General features: G+C 40.6%; 1 protein-coding gene across 4 annotated transcripts in view; it reads left to right on the forward strand.

Moving 5' to 3' along the window:
• The first annotated feature begins 1,150 nt into the window (after window positions 1-1,150).
• LOC123373178 (histone-arginine methyltransferase CARM1-like) overlaps window positions 1,151-24,335 on the forward strand; it is a 135,905-nt gene continuing 112,720 nt past the window's right edge. The window contains exon 1 of one of the 4 annotated variants that reach the window (XM_045022021.1): window positions 1,151-1,626. In XM_045022021.1, the coding sequence (XP_044877956.1) occupies window positions 1,296-1,626 (331 nt within the window). In that variant the 5' untranslated portion in view covers window positions 1,151-1,295. Of the gene's footprint in view, window positions 1,627-2,042; window positions 2,225-24,335 lie in introns of those variants that run through there. The other 3 variants (XM_045022020.1, XM_045022022.1, XM_045022023.1) reach the window with 3 other exon arrangements.

Raw genomic sequence — 24,335 nt, forward strand, 5'->3', positions numbered from 1 at the left:
CAGGGGGCCTGCACTCGATGTCTCCCACCTCCTGTCCTAACTACTGGATTACAAAGTCATTCTCACTCTGTAGCCCAATGACTGTTCCACTGTGGATAAATACTTACATGGTCATTGGGGCAGAGAGAGAGAATGACTCTAGTCAGTAGTTAGGACACCCACAGGGATAGCAGTGTTGTACATGTGATTTTCTAGGCATTTCTTTGCTCAGCATTGCAGTGCTTGAGGATATGCCTACACTGCAAAAAAGACCTGCAGCAGCAAGTCTCAGGGACTGGATCAACAGACTCCTGTTCACACTACAGGGCTAAAAATAGCAATGGAGATGTTTGGGCCCAATTGGAACCTGGGGCTATGAAACCCAGCAAGTGGGAGTGGGTCTCGGGGCCTGGGCTCCAACCCAAGCCCTGCTGTCTAAACGGCTAGCCCTAGTCAGCTGACCCTGGCTCTGAGACTGGCTGTCACGGGTCTCTTTTTGCAGTGTAGATGCACCCTAAATCCCTTTGTGGATTCCATCCTCGGAGTTTACAGGATTGGAGCGTCAGTGTGTTTTACTACATTCCAAATAACACAGGTTCTTTTCTTTTTCTTTCCCAGTTCTCAGCGGACAGAGGGCAAACAAGCTACATGCTGAAGCCCTACAGTTTTACACTGCCAGGAGAGAGAATTTTTGAGTGTCTTGGCTAACTTCACAACCATTCTGAAACACACAAAAATGAAGTCCAGAATACAATTTTAAAAATAGGGACTAGTTTGGACCCCGCCAATTTAAACCAGCCCCCTCTCCCCCTTTATCTCCCCAGAATGTGAAAAGCTGGGGTCAGGGAACCTTACTCCCAGATGTTTTGCTATTTTCAAATTTCCACATTTAGAATGTGAACTGTGACCTTCATTGACACCCAGCTCTGAGTGCCTCACACATCACCCAGCTTTTGGGCAAACTGCTGCATTCGGAACGTGGGTGCTTTCGAGGGGAAAGCGGGTTTTAAATGTTTCACCACAAAATCCTTCCTCAGGAGGGGGAGATGCACTGAAGCAGGCCTCACAAGGCGTCTCCACCGAGGGGGTGCTCACGTGAGCCAGGCTTGTGCACGGCTGCCTGGAGAGTCCTGCGGGAAGCCATGGCTGCCCTCCGGTCCGCAGGTGTAGCCACGCCGGTGGCCAGGAGATGTCACTGTTCTGCTGCAAGCGCCGAGATGTCGCCAAACAGGGCTCACCCCGAGCGGTTGGGAAACTGCTAGTGGCTGAGCCGGCTTTGTAGAGGCAGGGAGGGAGGGGAGAATGCTGCGTTGCCAATGCCAGAAAGAGCCGGGAGGTGTCTCAAATGTGGGACTTGCTTATCAGTGAAACCTACCCGCCGTCTCTCCCTTTTCCTCAGCTCCCTTGCGCGCTGCGCTGGGCCGGGGAAGCAGCAGCAGCAGCAGCCGCCTGAGCTCAGAGGCTGGGCGGCGGCAGGGATCATGGCTGCTCCTCAGCAGCACCAGCTCCTGCAGTACAGCGTGAAGCTGCTGTTGGTGAGCGAGGAGCAGCTGCGGGGGGGGCTGCAGCTTGCCAGCCCCAACCAGGGCGCGCTCCAGCTGGCGGTGCAGCCGGGCGAGGAGGATGCAGACGTGACTGTGACAGACGGTGAAGTATTGAGCACGCGCGGCTGCGAGGATGCGTGGGTGGGTTGGTGGCTGTCGCGGGCGGGGGGTTGCTCCTGACAGGGCAGCTCGGGGAGGGGGGGGGCGCCCGGCTTGCTGTTGAAAACTGTTTCCTATCCTTCCCCCGCCGTGGGAGCGAGCTCCCTGCCCGGCGAGCAGGGCCCCGCTTGCCCCGGGGCTCGCCCCTCCAGGGGCAGGGCTCGCTTTGCACGAGGGAGGGAGGGATGGCGGGGGACTGAGGAACTCTCCCCTGGGGGCGCGTGCGCGCTCTGGGCAGCTCGGCGCAGCCCGTCTTCGTTTGCGCGGCTGCTGCGCCGAGCGCAGCGTGGGCGGCTGCTCTGAACGTGGGAATCCCTCTCCCCCCGCGGCAGGCAGCACAACTTGTTGCAGAGTGGCTGTGTCTCTAGACTCACGCCGAGGCCGAGATTCGATGTAATGGGGCTGTAATGACTGCGGCCACCTGATTTTCATGTTCAGTTGCAGGACAGAAGTTTCTTCCTGCGTAGTCAGTAGTTGCCTTGTCCGCAGTGCACTGAGCCCCTTCTTGAGTCAGTTACTCCATGCACCATTCGCGGCTTCAGGTGCTGTAACAGTGACTGAATGGAGGAGAACATGGCTTAGCATCTGGTGAAGACACTGCATTTTGTCAGCTTTTGCGGCAGGGCTGTTCCTTTATTCTGTGTACCTCCTGTCGTTGGGGGTCCCTTGTTACTCCTGCAGTACAAGTAATGAATAACAATACTGTGGTGATGAGCGCAGTAGCAATGTTTGGAGAGACACGCTGCAGCTGGACAGGCGCTGTGTCTCCATTTGTTTGTACAGCACCAAACCCCGCTGATAATAGTGGGGTAAATGGTATGATCTCACAATGTCCTAGGAAGTAATGGATTAGTAGATACAGGTTCTTACTGTGGCTTTAGTGAAAACATAGCTGCCATTATGTGCTTGTGAAATGCACATAGGACCTTTTGATATCAATTAATTTTATGGAGGAAAAGTATTGGCTGGAATGTCAGGGCTGTTCCCCCTACTGTTTTATTTTTATTTTGTATTTTAAGTGCGTGCTATGGGATTTTTAACGTTAACCAGACATAGATAGAATAGGTCTTTGTTTAACATCCTTGAAGGATAAGCTCTTGATTCCTCCCTAGACAAGAGGGTAAAAGCAACGAAATTGAAGGGGAGGGGGGGGCAAACCATTCCCTAGATGCATTAATTTGACTCTGTGTTTATGTTAACACTTAAAACTTCTCACACACTGGTTCCCTGTGTTAGTCTGGTTGTAATGCTGCAAGGCAATGTATCAAAGCCATGTCCAACCACTGTTAGCAGTGGTGTTCAATTAGTCTCATAAATAAAATCCAAGAAAATACATCCCTTTTTCCATACACTGTGAATGGCAAGGATCAGCCCTCCAGTCACTTCTTATTGTTGTCTGCAAATGTGTCATGCTATTTTAGGATTCAAAAGGGGCAAGCACACAAAGCACAGGTAAAGAGTGCATCTGTGCACATGCTCTGTCAAAATGTAAAGAGAACTTTGGTCACTTGGTCCAATGTGTGGTGTATTTTATATACTTATTTGCTAGTACATTAGGCTTTCAATAAGAAAAAAAAATAGGGGGAAGGGATCTGGGGCTAGCGAGAGCACAGTAAAAAAAATACTTCAAAAGTGTAATGGCTATGAAAGGAAAATGAGTGCTGTCAGTTAGCAAAACAAATGAACCCTGGGACTATCCTGCAATGTGTTGAGCACCCTTTAACTCCCATTGGCACTTTGGAAGACTGGGCCCAAAAAGTGCTGAAAGGGAGTGTGAGATTAGGTGGTACAGCAGATTAAAATCCTGTTTGGGTCAATAGTGTAAATCAGTCTGATCTCATCCTAATTATTAGTAGATACTTGTCCATGTTACTAAACAGTCAGACAATGTAGCATTTGTCAATCCCTCTCTCTCCCCAAAACTGACCATAGGTAAGGATAGTAAGATGGTATGGAGTGGGATTTAGAGGTCCATTGTTTGGAAGATTGGATATCACCTATCTGACTGGTTATGTCCATTTTAATGCCTCAGATACACTTACTTAGCTTTTATAAGCACTGACAGTCATCATCCATTAAATACACTAGAATTTATTTTCTACCAGCATTTAAAGTTAACAGATATTTGAATTGGAAAAGGATCGTGTGACCCAACTGAAAACTTGAAAAATACAATGAAGACATTGTTTTTATCAAGTCTAGGTTTTTAAACAGCCTTTGAAGTCCATAACAAATCCCAAAGCCTTTTATGCTGCTTTGGTTTCTCTGCTGCTGATCCAATTCACAGATTTGTTCCGGTGCTGCCATGCTGATCTAATAAAGGCTTGTATTTACATGTGATACTTGGACAGAATTGAGGCCTGATCCTCCCAGCCTTTACTCTCCAAAGGCAGTTCCTTAATCATGCAAGTGTTTGACTTCGGTGAGGACTACTCATGTGAGTACAGGATCAGGCTCCAGTTTATTAAGGGCTCAATTATGGCTTTTGGACACTGAATAGCATTGGGGGCAGTACCATCCTTGGCAAAAGAGGGGAATACATCCACAACTGTAGCTCTTTAGATGGCTTGCACATCTCCCTGTCCTCGCCTCCTGCACATTCACACAGCACCCTAAGCACTGTCAGACCAGGTGTGAGGGGAGATTCTTTTTAGAGCCATATGGCAGTTTTATCATTTGCTGCTTGAGCAGTTACTGTATTAAGAGAGAGATTAAGATTGCAAACACTTCTCTTATGTGCCTTATTTTAGCCCCCTATGACTTTGATTTGGGCTGAAAGTTGTCACATTTACTTTAAAAGATAAGGAGGACTTTTCTGTGAAGGTTGAATAAAATTGGTCATGATGTGTCTTCTCTTTACAAATAGGTTATTTTAAAAGACATGCTGACTTGAAATCTTGACTTGTTTCTTAGTGTCTCTGTAGCTCAAAAATGACTTCTAACCCTTCAAACTTTCTGTGTGACTAAATTTTCTTCCAAAATTGTGCAAAGGCTATGTTTAGGCAAAAAGTTGTAATTCAGCAAACTTATTAATATTTGTTGTAATGATTATTGTGTGGGAGTACTTTGCCCTCTGGTGGATGGTTGCAGCTTAGAGCAAATATTAAGGTTCCTCCTCTACTTAACCAAGGTAGAAGGCTTTCTCTTAGCTCAAGGAGTAGCAGACTGTTTTTTCTGGTGCTTAAGAACCAGGGTTCTGTTCTGGTCTTTACAGACTTGCATGGTTTGTCTATTAGCTGTAGGCTTTATTTGTAGCAATGGCTTCATTGCAGAATGGCACACTATTTTTTTCTTCAAAGTGTAAAGGAAAATTGGTTACCCTGTCTTTGAGCTACAGATGATTAAAAATGACTGTCAATATGGAGGCACTCTGTAGCAGAAGATCTGTAGTTATAACGGAGCCCTGATTTCCAACATAAGTCCTATCATCACGTCCATTTATTCTGTTCTATCTGGGTTTTATACCATGCTCACCATCTTATTCGAGTGCTTTCCAGTAGTGCATTAAGCATCAGGACAACTTCTGTCATGTGTTTGTTCTTTTATCCTTTCCCTCAGTGGCGGCGTGGGCACACAGTGGAGTGTTTTGGAATATAATATATATACACACACACACACGTTGCTATATGTTTATGCTAGAGAAGGCAACATTGAAGAGGTGTATCCTACATTTGGAGCGGAAGAGGGTGAGATTTGTGATGGTCCTTAGTTCCTCTGGGAGTCCATTCCACAGTCTTGGGCCAGCCCCTGAGGAAGAACCGTCTCCTGCACAGAGGAGCTTTACGTTTCCTGTAGAGAGTTCCATTATACCACAGGTGCAAAGTTGTTGACTTCTAACATTGCACAGGGCAAGTAATTTTGTGATTACTAGACCATTTGTTTAGAACCTTGGAAGTCTACCAATCCTACCATTGTTAAGTTATGAATGATTTAAAAACTTGACATTTTATTCTGAGTCCACTTTTGGGGAGAGGGTCGTCCCTCTAGCTAAAAACAGCTTGACTGCAAATCTTCAAACTTTAAACACAGTCACATACCACTACCATGTAAAGAATAGGCTAACTGAACTTAAATGTTGGAAATTATTTACCAATATAGACCTTTCAGCTTTAATTAAAGCATGTACAGTATACCAATGTGAAGTCTGCGTGGCACAACAGATGCTTTATAAAGTCTGTGCAGAAGTGGAGGGATCATGGGAATGCTGAAGATACGTTGCCATATGCAATGTAGGAGCTGAAGCAGAGGAGCCATAAACACAGGTATTCTGCAGAGCTCCAAAGCTGTGCCAGAAAATGGAAGCCATAGGGAGCCAGAGATCCTGTGGTGCTCATGAGCTTTGCTGGACAGTGTGAGCTTGGGGCAACAGGGACTTGTAGTCATGCCCAGATTGCATTTTGGAATGGCAGGAGAGAAGACACTGTGGAGCTACTAAGCTCTATTGGCCTAGTAAGTTTTTTGTCGCTGCTGTTTTTGTTTTTTGTAAACAGGGAAGTTAAATAAAAAACTTGCTTCCTCAATCTTGATTAATGTTGCTCTGCTACATATGTGTACCAAGGAATGTTAGAGTTAAAAAATAAATAAATCTTAACCAATGAGGCAGTGTAGCCTAGTGGATAGAGCACTGCATTGGGACTTAGCAGAATTGGGATTCTATTCCCACCTCTGCCAATAAACTTCTGGGTGATGTTGGGCAAGTCACTTCACTGGTCTGTGCCTCAGTTTCTCCATATGTAAAATGGCAATGATACTTCCATTGAAAAGCACTTTGAGATTTATTGATGACAAGTGCTATATAATAGTACTGTTAATAAGGGTATTAAGTATAAATATTTAGCTGCTTACTTACAAGGGAAGGTAGAAAAATGTTCAGATACTTTCTTGGTCCTTAAAACTCTTGGGTAAGTGTACATATAAAACATTTAGCTCACCTATTCCAAAAAATAACTGTAACTCTGTCCCTCTTGGCTTCCCACTATCCATCTAGCAGGGATATGCTTCTATTAACTGTAGTATATAGGAATTGAATAGCATCCCTTTGGGAGCCCTCTACTGGGCCTCCATATCTTCAATTGCAGAAGCAGCAGGTATCTAACAGAGTAGCTAAATTTTTATATATATATATATAGAGAGAGAGAGAGAGAGAGAGGCGGGGAGAGAGAGAGAGAGAGACTCACTCGCTGACTGGGGTGGGTGGGGGGAGAGGCAGGTAGCAAATACAGTTACTCGGAGTCCAGTTGTGTCCATATGGCTTCATCATATTCTTAATGCTGTGTAGAGAGCAAAGACATAATACTAACCATATTTTTGTATGCTGACCATGAATAGAGCTCATCAGAGAAGATGCAGATTTGTCAAACCCATAAAGTTTCATGAAACTCTTTGGATTCAATGAATTTTCATTGTACCACAGGCAGGGTTCCAATGGAACCCTGTCCATCAGGTAGGTTTCATTTGGAAACTTGCCTGGTTTCCTGCCAGATCTCCTGGAGGGCTTCTGTGGAGCCCAGACTTCCAGGGTCTGTGGCTGCAGGGCAGCCCCGCCATGCCAAAACTTTCAGGAACCTGGGGATTGGCCCCCAGATGTGTAGCAGGGAGCCTGGAAGTCCTGAGATGGGCTCCTAAGGAGCATAAATATTTTCAGGAATGCCGCGTGTTGGTGTTTCTGAAACAAAAGGTTTTCTGAATTTCCAGTTCATGGCAAATTTTGAAATATCAAAATTTCTTGTGAACCAGAAATCCCAAGTTTTGGCTAGTTCTAATGGTGAATCAAAATGTAATACATACTGTACACATGTTGACTCTCTTCTCTCTAGTGTGGTAATTAGGTAATGTGCTATATTGCTGTGATGATCAGGTGTGTGGCCTGTATTTATTGAGTGGATTGGATGTAGGTGAACATGTAGACTGTGTCCACAAGGGGACAGACTTGTTGACTCTTATTCAATGGGTGAATAGTGGGATTTCCAGCCATTATAGGGAAAGTGGATGTAGCAGGTTGACTTTTTGGATATGGCTGTGATGGTGGGGTGGGGAAAAGGTGTACTGCTTCTGAAATGTACATGGAAAATAAGATGTGACCTATTTCAGTCTCTAAACCATGCGGTGTAGGTGGGTGGGGAGGCTCAAATCTCTGGTCTTTATATGGATAGTAACAAGCAAGATACATTCGTGAATATTTGTGATGGGCTTAGGTACTATGATGATGAGGCCACATAAGAACATAAAGATGATGTCGTCTCTGGCTAATTATGGGAGAGTGAACTTATAGGTGGAGTGTGGTTGTGTGTGGGTCATATGTTGTGGTTTGTAGTTTGCCAGAGTTTGTAGTCTTTATGATAACGTAGGATGGCTAAGCTGGGTGGCAATGTATGTCTGATGTTTTAGGCTGAGACGAGAGAGGTATATGGAGGTGGAGTTAAGGTGATTTGATTTTACAATAGTACAGTGGAATTGTATGTACGACTGTGAGTGATTTTGAATATTTTAGTACTGCCTACCTCAGGTGCTCAAAAATCATGAGGTTATTTTTTAATCATCAATGTTGCCCCCCCCTTCTGTTTTCTGAGACTTTAGGATTCACTCACTTCATGAACAGCTTTTTTCCATAACCATGAGGGGTAGAAATGTTTTTAAATAAATGAAAGCTGAGATTCTCATGCAATTTCTGGATTGCAGCTTCTGGAGATATCCCCAAAATCACAAGATTTATGATAAAATCGCAAGAGTTTGCAACATTTAATATTTCTCTACCCACCCTTAAATGTTTATTTCCATGCTTCAGAAGTTGTAGGTTTTCGTATGGGGGGGGGGCAGAGGGTGTTCCCCTGTAACACTCCTTGATATACAAAGAAATAGCAACCTTAAATTTAAGCCAGCAAAGCTTTGAACCTTCTAAAGCAATTTTTTAATGAGACTAGTGTGCTTTTTTTTATAGAATCACAATATTATTGTCAAGCTATTTAAAATAAGAAAGAGAACATGCTTGTTTTGGTTTAGAAACAAACTTAAATCATATTACATTTTCTGGCTTTATAGAATGTATAGGAAAATGCAGTAGTGCTGTCTAGCAAATATATTTAATTATATTTGAAATACACATAAGAATGATAGCCTAAATAGGTTAATGGTGGAAACAGTTTTATTCACAGGACCTGCATTGCACAGTGTATAGGAGCCAAATGTGAACTGGATGACGAGGCTTGTTTGTTTCGACCAGTAAGAAAAAAATTTCTCTACTAAACACTGCTGCTTTTCTTTTTTCTCCCTGACAGTAGTTACATTTAAACTATCCTATCTTACTCAAAACAGACTTCCCAATTCAGAGACTGGTAGCCTCATGCTAGTCGAAATTCACATCTGGAATAAGTATGCATTTTGTTCTTTGTATATTTTGTGAGTTTTGGGGGAGGGGGAAACAGAAAGTGGTATAAACTGAAGAGAGGAGACTCGAGGATAACTGAAATGTATTTCTGTTCTATTGGTTGTTAGTGTGAGTTTACTTACACAAGCTAACTTTTAATTATTTTTTTTAGCTTTTTATTATTTTTAAAAGTATGGGCATCTGAGAGTGGTCTTGAATTACAAGACAATCTATAGAACATTAACCAAAAAGGAAATCACCAAGGGAAGTACATTAGGCCAATCAAAAACCTATTCACAGCCCCACATAAACATTACATAGGACAAATTCCACAGTAAATATATTTCAATCAGAGACATAGTTTGAAGTCTAATAAATGCTCTGTTGATTTGCTTCAATTCAGAAATCAAGAAGATAAGAATTTATAGTGATTTTCAAAACCACAGTCTTTCCTCCAAGTGCTAGTTTTACAGTTAAGATTTCAGAAGTAAGCTGTGGGAACACAAATTTGTACTCCATCATAAAAAGAGGGAGATATCTAAGTATCATGTTTTGCTACATAAAAAACTTGCATGTTGAGCAGAAAGGTTTTACAAATTCTTCACTTGAAAATTGAAACAGTCTTACAGAACTGGGTCTTAAATTTGGGAAATTATTAAGCCATTTTTTCCCTTTTGATTATTTTTTTAAAAAATGCAACTTTTGAGAATATTGAAAATAAGGTGTAGGGTTCTGAAGATGTCCCTGCTCTGTATGCCCATCTCTCTCAAAATAGTTTGAACTGAGACAAATTAAAAGTCCTTTGGCTAACTCAGGATTAAATTTTTCATCCAACAGTTTTCAAATAATTTGAGCATTGAGGTAAAAAGATTATTTTTAGTATTTTTTTAAGCCTATTGGTTACAGACTGCAGACACTGGATTTTTTTCCAGGGCTTTCAATCTCAGAAGCAACATAACATTGTCTGGTACTAATGTTTTCAATAACATTTATTTAATATTTAAATACAGCATAATTTGATATCTTAAGTGTTCCCTTTGTTCTACTGAAGCTTCCAACTTCTGAATCTTTGGAGAAATAGTATCCAACTTTGATCCATTTTTTAATGAGGTGATATAAATTGTTTAAGGTATCCTCCTCCTCTGCAGGGGTTTGGTTTTCTGCCCAGAGAAGTAGATGGTAAAATTCACATTGACTTCAATAGCGCATGATCAGTTCCCAGTTATGAGAGAAGCCAAACCTATAAACCAGCTAGATTAGGGCAGAAAGGTGGAGGAAGTAAGTGTGTGTGTGTGTGTGAGAGAGAGAGAGAGAGAGAGAGAGAGAGAGAGAATAGGGGGGCAGTACTATCTCAGAGGCTACATTGACTAAAGAAGTTCCTCACTACCTCAGCCATTGTTGATACCTGTTTTATTGATTTCAAGAGCCAAAAGAGTTTAAGGTGTTGTAAATCTTCTCACTGTCCAACATTGTTTCAGTGTTACAATTCATTTTCTGGAGGCCGCGTCACTCAGTTTTTTGGCAAACACCCAAAAGCACTTATTCTAAAGTTAAAAAGTTATTGATTAAAATGCAAGAAAGAACAAGAAAGCAAAACAAGAACTTTGAGACTGAAATTGAGTAATTATGCAAAATGAATGTAATTACAACCTATTAAAGTCTTTCTTCTTTTGGAGGCAAAATATTAGTTTTTTATTTTACTAACAGCCTTTCTTTGATGAAAAGGAAAGGGTTGGAGTCAGAGTCAATCATGATTTATGAAGGGTATTTACTTTTCCAGTTTTAACAGACAGACACAAGGTGAAAAAGAAAGGGGATAGAAAAGATGGTTGGGAGAGGGGTTTAAATAAGGCTTTTGTCCATGATCTTGGAACGTTGGTCAGTCATGAATGGATGCTTTAGTCTGGCTCGTTGGCCACAACACCTGTTGCTCTGGACCCTGGCTCACATTCCAGTCAGGAATGTCATTTGGTTGGCCACCTTCTCAGACAAAGCAGGGTTGGATGGCCCATCTCATCTTGCTGTGCTGACAAATGCAGTGCAATTGATATTAGGATTCAGCGAAAAGCTGAGAGGGAGGATAGGAGGAAGAATGGTTGGGCAGAAAATACCACAGTTATGTATCCTTACTGATGGGCTGAGCATAGGATATCATGATGATATGATGACTTTCAGGACTTGCAGCCTGGTGAAGAACAAAGTTCCTTAAACAAGAGCAAGACCTCGTGTCCTTCTCAGAAAGAAAATCATTTTGTCTGGTCTGTTCCTCCTGGTTTGGGATAGAGGAACATAAGATGAGAGTTTTTTAAAGTCTTCTTGTAACAAGCCCCGCAAAGAGGAGTGGGTTGAAAAACGGGCAGCATAGTTCATCTTATTATTTGAATTAACCAATTTAACTCACTTGCGTAAGGCCGAACTTGGCATAGGTAACTTTGTTTCCATGATTTTTTTATTTATTAAATTCAACCTTACTGTCCTTGAGCTACGGCAGCTAGACCTTTTATTTGGACTAATTTTAATTTCTCTGGGTTTTTTTTGCACCTGTTTAATAACATTCACTATTAAAAACAACTTGACTTACTTTTTATAGTTAGTTCCCAAGCAGGCAAAATTATAGGCCCAATTGTTAGAACATATCTTAAGCCAGATCCTTAGCTGGTGTAAAATTGGCAATACTGAGTAAAGAGGACAAGTATGTAATATGCCATTGTCATTTTCCAGAAACATGGAAAATATGGAGGATTCTTACCCCTCATTATAATCCTTGGCACAAGAGTGCTAACTTCTGTAATTTGCAATAGTGAATTTTTTGAGATATGGAACTAGTTTGAGAAGACCAACTCATTTCTCATAGGCCACAAAACACTAATTATAATGATTTTCAGGCAATACTCACCTGAGCTGGATACAAGCAGTTAATCTGAAGGGGACACAGTTCATACTCTGTTACCAGTCCCCTGGGCCATTCATTTCCCCACATCAGATACTTTTTACTTTGATGAACTGCACTATTATTTTACTTCCCCCAAGTAGATATTTAGATTGTTTAATCTCCTGATAAGTTTTAAAACATATAAAACTTACAATTTAGTTATAAACTGAACCAAATGTATCAAATTTGGAAATCTGTATTAGGAACTGAACAGTAGTTATACATCTGTTCTGGTGCTGTAAATACATATGCATTGTCTTTATTAGCAACAACGGTCCGCTCAAGTACAGTAGTGATTGCAAACAGTTCTAAGCAGCAAAGCTGTTGTAGCTTCTTATCTACTTTTTATGCCATGCAAATCCTCCTTTTTCTTAGTGAAGACAAATGGTTGCTCCTGAAGGCTAAGAAAATCATGAAGATGGTACTTTGGGAGTATAATTCAGGCCCTCCCTGATACTCTGGCTGTATGGAGGCTTATAATTGCTCTTTTCCATGTCTTTCAGAAGTGTCATTGAATCATAGAGGATTTCTTGGAGGGATTAAACAAATAATTTAAAGGTTGTTTAAATTATCACACCTATTTTAGAGGATTACTTTTTTTCTTTTCTTTTTTCAAGGGGAAACTGCAGGTCCTTTCCATTAGGCAGCTCTTGAAAGGGAGCAGATTAGTCTGTATGAAGGAAGAATTAGTATGGCTGAATCTGATGCAATTAAAAATAGGAATCTTGAGATTTTCCTGTAGCTGTTCTGTTTCATAGTTCCATGCCTTCTAATGAGAACAGATCATAACTCAAGACTTTTCAATAACTCTGAACATTTATTTCCCTTATTTTTCACATGGGCCAAGCTCTGGTTGTCACCTGCGTAGGTTTGAAGCATATCTGGCATAACATCTGTGTTTATAGTAACCACAATATTAACGAGATGTTACCTTTATGTAATCTGGGTAAGTGATCGTATTCTCAAAATTTGAAAAACCTTGCTGTAGATACCATTAATTCATTCTTAGGTTCAACAATGAGTAGTGTTAAAATGGGATGCTCTAGGTAGTATGCTTTATGTAACTATACCATGCATGTTCTAAGTAGCCAAGACCATCAGATATAGCTCACAACCTAAATAGTAAATCTCTCATATTCTTCTTGATTAGACTGTGAGTGCACAATAGATACTTAACTTTTTCTTGTGTTGTCTGTACTGTTTCTGCTAGAACAACACGACCAGACGAATAACAAATACTGGCATGCCAGAACTTCTTAATATCAATCTTCAGGCTTTTCCATTTACAAAAAGAAAAGCTCTAAATCAGATAAAACAACTCTTTTTTAATTTTTAGTGGGAAATAAGTGAGAACTAGTTAATTCTTTACTGCATTTAGCCATAAAGACAATATTGGTGGTGATGCACAATTATGGGGAATAGAGTTGTGAAAAATCTAGTGCCCCTATAATGCCTTTAGATCCAAAAGAAGTGAACATGCATCAGGCTGTGGGGTTATCAATTAGTGGTTATCCAGAAACAGCGAGCACTCTTCTTTCTCCTTTATTTCAAACACAGTGGATATAGTGACTGCATTATTTCTTTGAGTGGTTTAAAAAAAAAATCTCACTGGTGAAGGTTAGATGTCAGTGCTGGTTTCATTTCCTATGTTCAGATTTAGGCCTGTTCTGAGGAAAGTACCTAGAGCACATGCTTTATTTTTTTAAGCATTTCTTTAAGTGCTTTCTTGGATAGTGTTACTTTGCTGAAGAAAGGCCTTCTTTTCCTCATTTAATACAGGTTCTGAATGACAGAGTAATGTTCACCATTTATACACCTTCACCCCAAGGAGTGGGAGAGAGCGCCTGGGCCACGGTTACACAACACCTTTCTCCTCCACCCTCTACCACAACACAGGCCACCTGAGTTGGCTGAACCTGGTGAGAGGCAATAAGATGCTGCAGCCTCCTAAGGGGTGGAGCAGTGGGTTTAACCCTCTTGTACCTGGGAGCTCTGAGCAGCTGTGTGCTGTTCCAAGGTCAGCTGCGGTTTGAGGTCAATCTGACCTTCTGTGCCTGGTAGTCTTGCACTGAGTATTTGTATTTGTCAGAATGAACAAGGGACTCGAACAGTTAACATTGAAGAGCAAAACTGGTTGACTTTGTTTCTGCAGAGACTTTCTCAACAGTTTGCTTGTATCTTTGCTGCTGCTTTTCTTTATCAATGCTGATAAAATGCCTGTGAATAGGCACTAGCTCTTTGGTTTCTGAATGTCTCTGGGTAGCATGATACTTAGTTACTGTAAAGAGGAACTGATGAAGAGCAGAGTATCTCAGTGCTTTACTGTGAGTGTGTGATTTCCTCCCCCTTCCCCATGCTCCACGCCTGCTCGCTCACATCCATCTTGGTTACAGACTGAAGGTTAAGTATGTGGGACAGGCCATAGCAACAGCATCCCCATAGTATATGTTTGCCTCAGGACACTGAGGATATGTTAATATTGCATAAATAAATAAAATAAAATAAAATAATAAGGCCTGTGGCAGCAAGTCTGAGCCCAGATGTTATGGGGGCTAAAACTGCAATGTAGATATTTGGGCTCGGGCTGGAGCCCAGACTCAAACCCGGTGTGGAGGGAGAGTGTCAGTCAGAGCCCGAGCTCTAGCCCAAGCCTCTACACTGCTCCTTTTATCCCTGTAGTACAACCCCCACAAGCCCGAGTCAGGTGACCTGGGCTCTGAGACGTGGTGCTAGAGATTATTATTGTTGTCAGTGTAGACATACCTTGATTGTCCAAAGCGATGCTCTCTGATTAGCCTTTATGGTGAGTGGGACGTTGTTTTTATTGAAAACTTGTGTAACTTAAAAGACTAAGCTAAACTACATGAGGTTTTGATGCATTTTCATGGACTGAGACTCTCTCATTAAGAAAAGCAGATTTCAAACTAATGGTTCTTCAGGTCTGGACATACAGGCAAGTAAAAATAGGGGATGTGCAATGAGCCCAAGACTGTTAATTATTAACACTTCAGAATATATGTACATGAATCAGAGATGTAAATAGATATGATAGGACACTTGATATAATAGTTTGCAGGCATTATTCATAATGAACCTCCAGGAGACTAGACTGGATTCTGGATAGGGTTTTGCTATTTTTTAGGATGTCCCAAACATATCTTAGGTGTTGTAGATTTTTATACTGCACCCAACACCAAGGTATATTATGTTCACCCTAATCCAATAAGGATGGCCCCATGGTTAGGGTGGTAACCTGGGATTTGGGAGACCCAGGTTCAGTTTCTTGCTCTGCTATAGACTCCCTGTGTGACCTTGGACATGATGCCCCCCATATCTCCATTCCTCATCTGTTAGATGGGGGAATAGTGCTTCCTTACCTCACAGGTGTTTTGTGAGGATACATACACAAAAGATTGTGAGATGCTCAGATACTACAGTAATGAGGGCCATGTTAGTATGTTAGACAGACTAGCCCCTAGGTTGGTGCACAATGGTCTGGGTGGGCCCAGGATACCTAAAGATTGCTTGAAGCATCAGGATGAAGACTGAAGTCCACTCTTCCAAGTACAGTGGAGCTGCTCATGGCAGGGGTAAAGCTTGTCTGTGCGGGAGCTGTATCTTTCTCTGGAGCTGCTCCTAGGTGGAACAAACTCCTACACATACTAGCTTTGATCAAAATAGCAGTGTAGCCATGGCAGCACAGGTGAGCACAGTCTCATCCAAGACCACAGGTACACATTAGGACAGCTAGCCTGTGCTGTTGCCTGCACTGCCATGGATATGCTGTTTTTTTGTTTTTGTTTTTTTTAGCATGCTAGCTCAATCAAAGCTTAGTGTGTATACACCTCCCTGAGCTGGAAATTACACCTCTAGCAGCAGTATAGTTGTAAGACCCTCCTCAAGCATCCTCACTTTGCAATCCCAATGCTTGCTGCACTTCTCAGTCAATAACAGAGACCAGCAGCAGGTATCAAATAAATTAAATGAAAGAGCCCCTCGCACTCATTTCTCACTGGGGGGAAAAGAGAGAGAGAGTCACATGTAACAACTGCTAGTCATGCAATTTGGTGCCCTGGTGGAAGGGACTGGGCTACTATGGTGATGAGGGTGGTAATAAGGGCCTGAATGGAATATGGGTGAATAGTGTCTCCGAGCTGCTGGTGGGACAGTTGGCCACACCCTGACTGACTGGCTTTTAAACTTCCAACTAATTATTAAATATAGATGTACAATCCTCTACAGATTTTTTTCCCCATTTTTACTAAATTATTGAATACGAATGTACACCCAATCCCACTTTGCCCTGTCCCACCTTCTTCCCCTCAGAACCACCAGCTTTCCATTCCTCACTGCTTCCCTCTACTCACGCCACCGATCCTTCCTGCTCCATCAACCCGCCTTCCCTTGTTAAAGTACAGTAGTCCAGGGCTTGCTGCTGCCTGTGTGAATGACAGGCTGGGGGGAATCACCATTTTCTAGTTATTTATCGGACATTGATATTAAAAAAACCCTTCAGATTCCCCCTTTTTCTCTCATATTATGAATATCAATATAAAATCTGCTCAGAGCATGCTGCTTATTTCTAATATTATCAAATAATCAGGTTTTGCCCCCTTTCTTCCCAGTTCTAAAATATTAATATACAGTCCCCTAATATTTGGCTCAATTTTCTTTCTAATTATCTGTCATTGTCTTAATATCCTCTCTGATTTTTTCCTATCATATAAAGTCTCATATTAGTCCTTTTCTATCTGTTTCTAGAATAGTGATATAAAATCCTCTCAGGTTTTGCCCCTTTGCTTATAATTGGACCTCAAAATGTTCCACTTCCCTAATTATGCTTTTTTTATAATCCCCTCACCTCAGATTTCACCTTTTTTCTTTTGATATCAGTTTTTATTAATTAATCTCCTCAGATTTTTGTTGTTTTCCATGTAGTTACCAAGTAGTGCTATGAAATCCTCTTAGATTTGGTGGGTTTCACGTGCTCTTTTATTTCAGCAACATCTTTTTGGGAAGGAAATTATTTTCCTGAGTCTTTGTCCATATTGGAGGTTGCAGGAGGAAGGAGGGGGGTTGACTCCCCAGTCATCAACTTTTCCCCTCATGTTTGAGTGTGAAATTGCTTCAATGGATATAAAGGATAAAATAAACTACCAAGGTGTGTGGTGGATTCTCCATTTCTTAATGTCTTCAAGACTGGGTGCCTTTCTGGGAGATATGCTTTAGTCAAACAAATTATTGGGCACTCAATACAGGTAAAAGCCTACGGTCTGCATTATACAGGAGGTCAGACCAGATGATCTAATGAACCCTTCTGGCCTTAACATGTATGAAAATGACCACTTCCAAAACCGTCCCACTGCACCTCCTTGTATGTATTCCTCTAGAAATTAATGTGCTGTAGTTTGAAATAGTGGCAACAGTTTGAAAGTACAGCTTGATTGGCTCTGGTGCTAATTCTGAAAGTACAGCTTTCTAGGAATAATGTCAGACTCTGAGTTTCCTGGCCTACCTGAACATATGCACATGCTCTGGGCTGGCCTCAGGTACTGGCAGGTTATATGTGTGTCGCTTGCGATGATGATACCACCCCTTTTCTAAACTTCAGCTCTAAATGTGGTCTCTGGTTTACAGATGGCATCAAACTCTTCAAGGCTAAAAATATGTTAGCAAGCAAAGAGACTGAAAATCCCTCTTCTCACTAATAAATATCACTATTAACAAACTGTTTTGCTGACTTATGATTAAGGCTACAATTTAATCATGGGTATTTTTAGTAAAAGTCATGGACAGGTTACGGGCAAGAAACAAAAAATCACAGCCCCTGACCTGTCTGTGACTTATACCATAAATACCCCTGATTGAATCTTAGGGGGGGGAGGGACTGCCGGGGGGGAGCCTGTGGCACCAGCTGCCGGAGGGGAGCCCCAGGGGCCCACAGCACCAGCTGCGGAGGGAGCCCAGGCAGACCCACTGCCACTCCGGCTGTTGCCGTGGGGGGAGGCCCACGGGGGCCAGCAGCTGGCCCTGGGTTCAGCCACACTGGCTACTGCAGAAGTCACAGAGGTCACAGGAAGTCACTAAATCCATGACTTCTGCGCCCTCTGTGACAAACATGGAGCCCTAGTTATGATACTACTAGGCTTGGTCACAGTTGTGGCAGCCTGGTTTGAGTTAACTTCTCTCTCTGGCATTTATGTATTTTATGTAATGTACCATCAAGATTCACTTGTGCATATTTTGTTTTATCTATTCTTTTTATGCTGTGCTTATCACCATAGTATGAGTACCCGTTCCACCTTTTTTTATTGCAACAGCATTGATGTACTCCAGCCAAAGCTGAGGCTTTGTTTGGGAAGGATACATTCAGAATCAGTCCCTGTCCTAATAATTTGCAGTCTAACTAGACAAGACAGACAAAGAATAGGGGAAAGGAAGAAGTATAATTCCCATTTTACAGACGGGAGAAGCTGAAGCATGGAGAACAGGGGAATCAGGAAAATTGAACTAAATTTTCTAAAAACAGTAAGAATTTGCAAATTAGTGTGAAAGTAAGAGTGTATACTATGTTTAGTTTCTTAACTATATAGACAAGGGATAACTTACCCCTGAAATAGACGTGTGCTGGGTTTTTTGTTTTTGTTTGTTTGTTTGTTGTAGGGGAATATGTTTATGTTGCTGAATTTACTATATTTCAAGTACAGAGAAAAATAATGGATTGATTCAGAAGCATGCAACAGTCTGATTCAAAGCGCATTGAAATTAATAGAAAGACTCCCATTGACTTCAGTGGGTTTTGGATTAGCCCTGCAAGAGAGCCTGTTTTGTCTAATCTATACCACCTAAGGGGACAAGTATCACATAAGCAACAAAATATAAATTTTGCTGCACTGGACAATGCTTCCTTTTGTTCATTTGCACCCCTGCTGTCAGTTTTGCTGCAAATGTATGCCAAGCAGTCACTGCTGTTTTTATTTTGTTTATTTACTGCAAATTGTTATATTAATATTTCTTTTTAAATGTTAATATTTTTCGTGCTGTAATCCAGCCAAGGGAACCTCCCCTCCCCCAACACTCCCTCAAGCAAGGGCAGGCGTATCCTTAAAATGTTTGTATGGTAAAACATCAGTCCAACTTAAGAGAGCACTATCAACTTGAAATTTAGACCTAAAAAAAAGAGAGAGAGAGAGTTCAAAGTAGTCCCTCTACCAATTTTTGTAATTTTTATGATCACTTTTTCCTGTTTTTTAAAATGTTTTTTTCTCTTTTGTTTCTCCATAAAACAACTCTCTGACTGTATGTGGAAACAGGAAACTGTCTATGTTCAAAATGCTGTCAAATCATAAAATAAATGAACTAAAAAAACCCTCCTCTTAGTCTTTCACTTGGTATTAATTTTGAGTGTTATCTGTACCCAAAGTAGTTAAATTTTCTTCAAGTGGAAGTGTGACTTTTCTAAGTTGATGGTGTCACTTTGTATTTATTTAAATAAATCCAATAAGCATTCTAGTCACAGTCAGAATTCCTGATCCTGCAAACATGTATGAGTAATTTTAGTCATATGAGTAGCCCTATTTACTTCAGTTGGGGAGTACTAATGTGCATAAACTGAGTAATGTGTTACTCCTACATATGTTTCTAGGATCAGATTCTTTATGTCCAAAAACAAATAATCATGACTCTTTGTTTAATAATAGGTAACTGAAAACTGAACCATGCAAGTTGAGATCATGATGGTGTGACCACTTCAGTGCCAATTGCTTTTATGCCAAACATTTCTGGCAACTAAGAAGTGTATTCCAGAGAGAAGCCTCCCATTCATCTCATATTGTCAGATATATAGAATGTTCCAAATCTGAAATGGAATTGTTTGAATGTGTTTCCAGAATTGTAGCAGAAATAAATTATTGGGGAACTTCATTTTTGTTGTTTGTAGCTCAGGTTATGTGTTCAGCAAGCTAATTAGAAACATGAAGAGTTTGTTCAAAACTGTACTAGCATCTAGACAGTTACAACATGTACAAACATGCATGGAAAAGTAACATAGGAAGAGATTCTAGTTTTTTGGCTGAACTCTAGGACCATTGCCAGAATTTTATTATTAGTTACTATGTTCTATAGATGTAGTGCTTTGGCATGCCAAAGTGCAGGTGCCCCTGTTTGTCTGAGTAATAAGAGATTTTATTGGCTGGATATATATTTGGCACATCATGCATGACAGGCATTTCTGAATCAAATACAATAATATCTGTGAGCTGGGGGAAAAGACTTTGAACTTGAGGCTAGATGTTACAATACTTCTAATGTTGTTTGGAAACAAAAGGAAGGAATGATATAAAATGATGGACCAGATCCTTAACTGGTGTAGCTCCACTAAAGTCCTGTAGATTTAATAAGTCTCTCTCTTCCCCTCCCCCCGCAATTGACTAAAGAAACCTAATACTTCCACACATGCATCCTGTGGGTTAAGCAAATCTTGTGCATCAGGCAATGGCTACAGTCCAGTTACTGGGGGTGGGGATTATGAAGAATGGACTAGATTCCTTAGAACTTCATGGAGAAAAATGTTCTGGATTTTCTGTCTCTGTCTGTCTGTCTCTCTCTCTCTCTCTTTTGGGGATGAATTCTTAAATAAAATCGTTTCTCCTTAATATCCTGACATTTCTTTTGACTACAGAATGCCGGTGCTAAATATTAGATGTTAATTTGCACCTTGTAGTCTATTTCATTTTATATTTTTAAATAAAGTGTTACAAATCCTTAATTGCTGGAATTTTCCCTGCTATACCATGCACAAGTGCTTAAAGTAGCTGTTGGTAAAGATGAGCAAGCTATAATATAACATTCCTGTTTTTTACCTTTTTAAAAATTTAGTTTTTAACTGTGTATTGTTGCTCAGAATACCATGCCTTTGATCGAATTTGTTGTCGTTTTTACTTCAGTGACCATCTACATTGTTTAAAAAAAAAAAGTGGGGTGAATCATATTATGCCAATTTACCCTTTAAAGTTTTTTATTTGTGCTGATATAGCCAAAATTTAGTAAGACAATCAAAACATATTTAAAAACATAAAATTGCAAAATAAAGTGATGATTTGTGAATGTTTCATTTGTATTTCAAAATATTTGGTGTCATAGAGGATATAGCACTCTTGTGTGTTCTGTTTTGTTTTTGTTTTTTGCTACCTAATTGAAAATGTGAGGCAAGTTAATGACATTTAAAAGATATTTGCACACAAAATCAGATCACTTTCCCCATGTGACTTTATATATTTGAAAAAATTACATATTAGCCTTTTTGTGTTTTGGTACAAAAAATTTTATGAGGATACTGTGCTGCATTATTTTATATTGCCTTTTAAACATTAATGAAAACAACATGTTTTGAGATTTAGCATTTATTGACAAAAGAACGTATCCAATTATACCTAGCTATTGATTGCATGTATTTACGTATATAAACTTAATTTAAAAAATCACTCTTAACATGAGAGAAGTATAGTTTTGCATATAGAATGCATTTAAATAACATAACTGTCCATATTTCACAGACCTGCCTATTCTCATACAATAGTTCGACTCCCTATTTGACAAATTACTTCTGTCCTTTAAAATAGTGTCAAGATGCATCTGTTTAGGAAACATGAACCATATTTCACTTGTAAAAGTAATAGGTAGAAAGGTGAAAAGAAAAACAGAAAAAAGCAGTCGTGAAGGTGGCTGAGGAAACATTGTCTAACCTTTAATTTCTGCAAGGCTGGTCACTTTACACCAGTCCTCTCCAAGACATTTTCATATAAAGAGATTGGTGCACAGACTCCTTAAATGTCAAGCTAAGCAGAAGCCAACAGTGTGAGATCAATTTACTAGTAACAGTACACAGGGCATTATGAAATGCTATTTTTGGTTTTCTTGCCCTAGGTCCTTAAAAGGTACAGGGAGATAGCTTATGCACTTCTACTGGTTTCTTTGCATCTGGACTATGTGCAGGTCCAGTGCTACAGCAGGTATTCTGTAAATCACAAGGATTTATAGTAGTAGCTTCTGATTAATATTTTCCAATTTGAAGCTAATGGAGCTGCACCAATTTATACCAACAAAGAATTTCATCCAACATTTTCCGAGGTACTTGCATGACATTCAAGGTGACTCATCAGTGCATTTCTCAAAGGACATGTGCATGTTTTAAGACAAATAAAAATATTGATAAAAAATAAATAATCTGTATCCAAAACGGTGCTGAAATATAACGACATCCAGGCATCAGTCCACACTGAACATCTTTGCTCATGTGGGGGATTGCCAACCCTCCAGGATTGTCCTGGAGTCTCCAAGAATTAAAGATTAATCTTTAACTAAGGATTATGTCATGTGATGAAACCTCCAGGAAGACATCCAACCAAAGCTGGCAACCCTTTTTCTCAGTTGCACACCCCCTTGGTTGTTTTAGAGTGTTCTCCTTGACTCCAGTCTCTGACCCTTCATTTTGCTGGCTACATCTAGAACAATCTAGAATATCCAGCGAGAGATTGACTGAACCAAAAGCTCAGTGAGGACAGATACAGAGCTACCTGCACCCCACCTCCTGACTCAGGCACCATTTTTAGTTGGGTAACACTCTTTGTTAATATGAACAATGAATATTTGGAGGAGGCATGGCTGAGGAGAAGATGGTTCTGAGGCTGATATTTGGATTTGGTGATTTGACTATCCTAAAAATACTAGAACTCCTGGATCTATATATCAACCTATTTGCCCAACCCTAGCTTCCTCCTTTATAACTTGAGATTTGCTCCTAAAATTTTTACTGTACGTGCTACCATGTCATCTGAAAAAGGTAATTTGGTTACAATTTGTGTGGTAATCACAACATGACACTTCATCCCATTGAGGCCCACAGAATGGAGTTTGAGCAATCAGCATACTTTTCTATAATTGGAACAAATCATATTGTTATCCATGACACAGTTTTCTTCCCACACTTTGCAGTGAAAGTGACTCCTAATCTGCTTGTGGTTACAAATTGTATTGCTTAAATCACATGTCAGAATACAACGAGAGAGCTGAGTTCTGAAGCTGATAGACTAGAGCCCTCACAGGTGCATGTGCATAATAGTCAGCTATAGTTGCAAAAGTCGGGTTATAAGACCCACATTCATGTGCAGTAAAATGGAACTCACCTAAAAGGGGGGTGGAGGTGGATCTAAAAATTAAAAGAAAAAATCATCCAAACCACTTTCTTCTCCATCAAATAAATGGAAGGAAAAATATTTGGCATACATACCTCATAGATGATGTGAGAATAAATACATTGGATTGTGAGGTGTTTCAGATACTAAAACAACAGGGGCCACCGAAGAATCTTAGATAGATGTACAGTTGCATTTTGCTCACTTTTTTTAAAGGAGCATAAGGGGAGATTGAGAGTCCTGACTCCTGATGTCGTTTGCCTGATTCATAAAAATGGATCATCTGACCCTGCCTGACCACATTCACACTGTGAAGATGATGGGGGATGGTGTCAGAGTAGATGTGGCCACAGCTGGGCCTTCTTGCACCCTGGAATGGAGGCCAACGATAGATGTGCTGTCATTGCACACAGGAGTCCTTGCTTTCACTCCTTGTGATACGAGTAACTCTCATTTAAGTCAATAGCAATTATTTGTATTATGAAGCAGGGGCAGAGAAGGTGACACAGAAGCAGCTTTTCTTCCCCCTCTCTCTGTTTTTGCAAACTGCAGGACTGAGTCCTAAAAGAACAAAACCATTTGTCGAAATTTCTAGTGCACCAAAAGTGACTTTTGGTTTTATTTTCTGGGGGTGGCATAGTGTATAGGAATAGTGTAGTGTCCCTTTACATATTTTGTGAGCCCTTTAGCAGCACTCTCTGTGTTCTGTGTTTTAGAAACCCCCAGAAGCCCGCGAGACCACCAGTTTGTATATACAGCTAGGCCTTGTATGTTGTGTATATTTAGTAACCATGGTCATTTGGACCCCACCCTGCCTGTGTGGTGCCTTTATTTTAGATTTGGTGTGTACAGAGCAAAAGACACAATAGGTGAAGGGGCAAGGTTATGTGGAAGGAAGCAATGTGGGAATTTGTTTTGGTGGTGAATGTCTTCTATGTATGTCTTCCTCTAGACACATGACCTATTTTTTAAAATATATTATGGAGACAAGAAAGAGAGAGAATACAGAAGCTAAAGCAGTAGATTTGTATGTTGGCATTCCTTTGGCCAGAAGTTGGTAATAACGATTGTTGGATTTATTTAAATATTTTGAGTATTGCCTTTGGGGATTTTTAAAAAACATTTTCTTGAAAAGTCAATAAAATATATTTTAAAATAGACCAAGA

The sequence above is a fragment of the Mauremys mutica genome, chromosome 6, assembly GCF_020497125.1.
Source record: "Mauremys mutica isolate MM-2020 ecotype Southern chromosome 6, ASM2049712v1, whole genome shotgun sequence".
Taxonomy (NCBI): Eukaryota; Metazoa; Chordata; order Testudines; family Geoemydidae; genus Mauremys; species Mauremys mutica.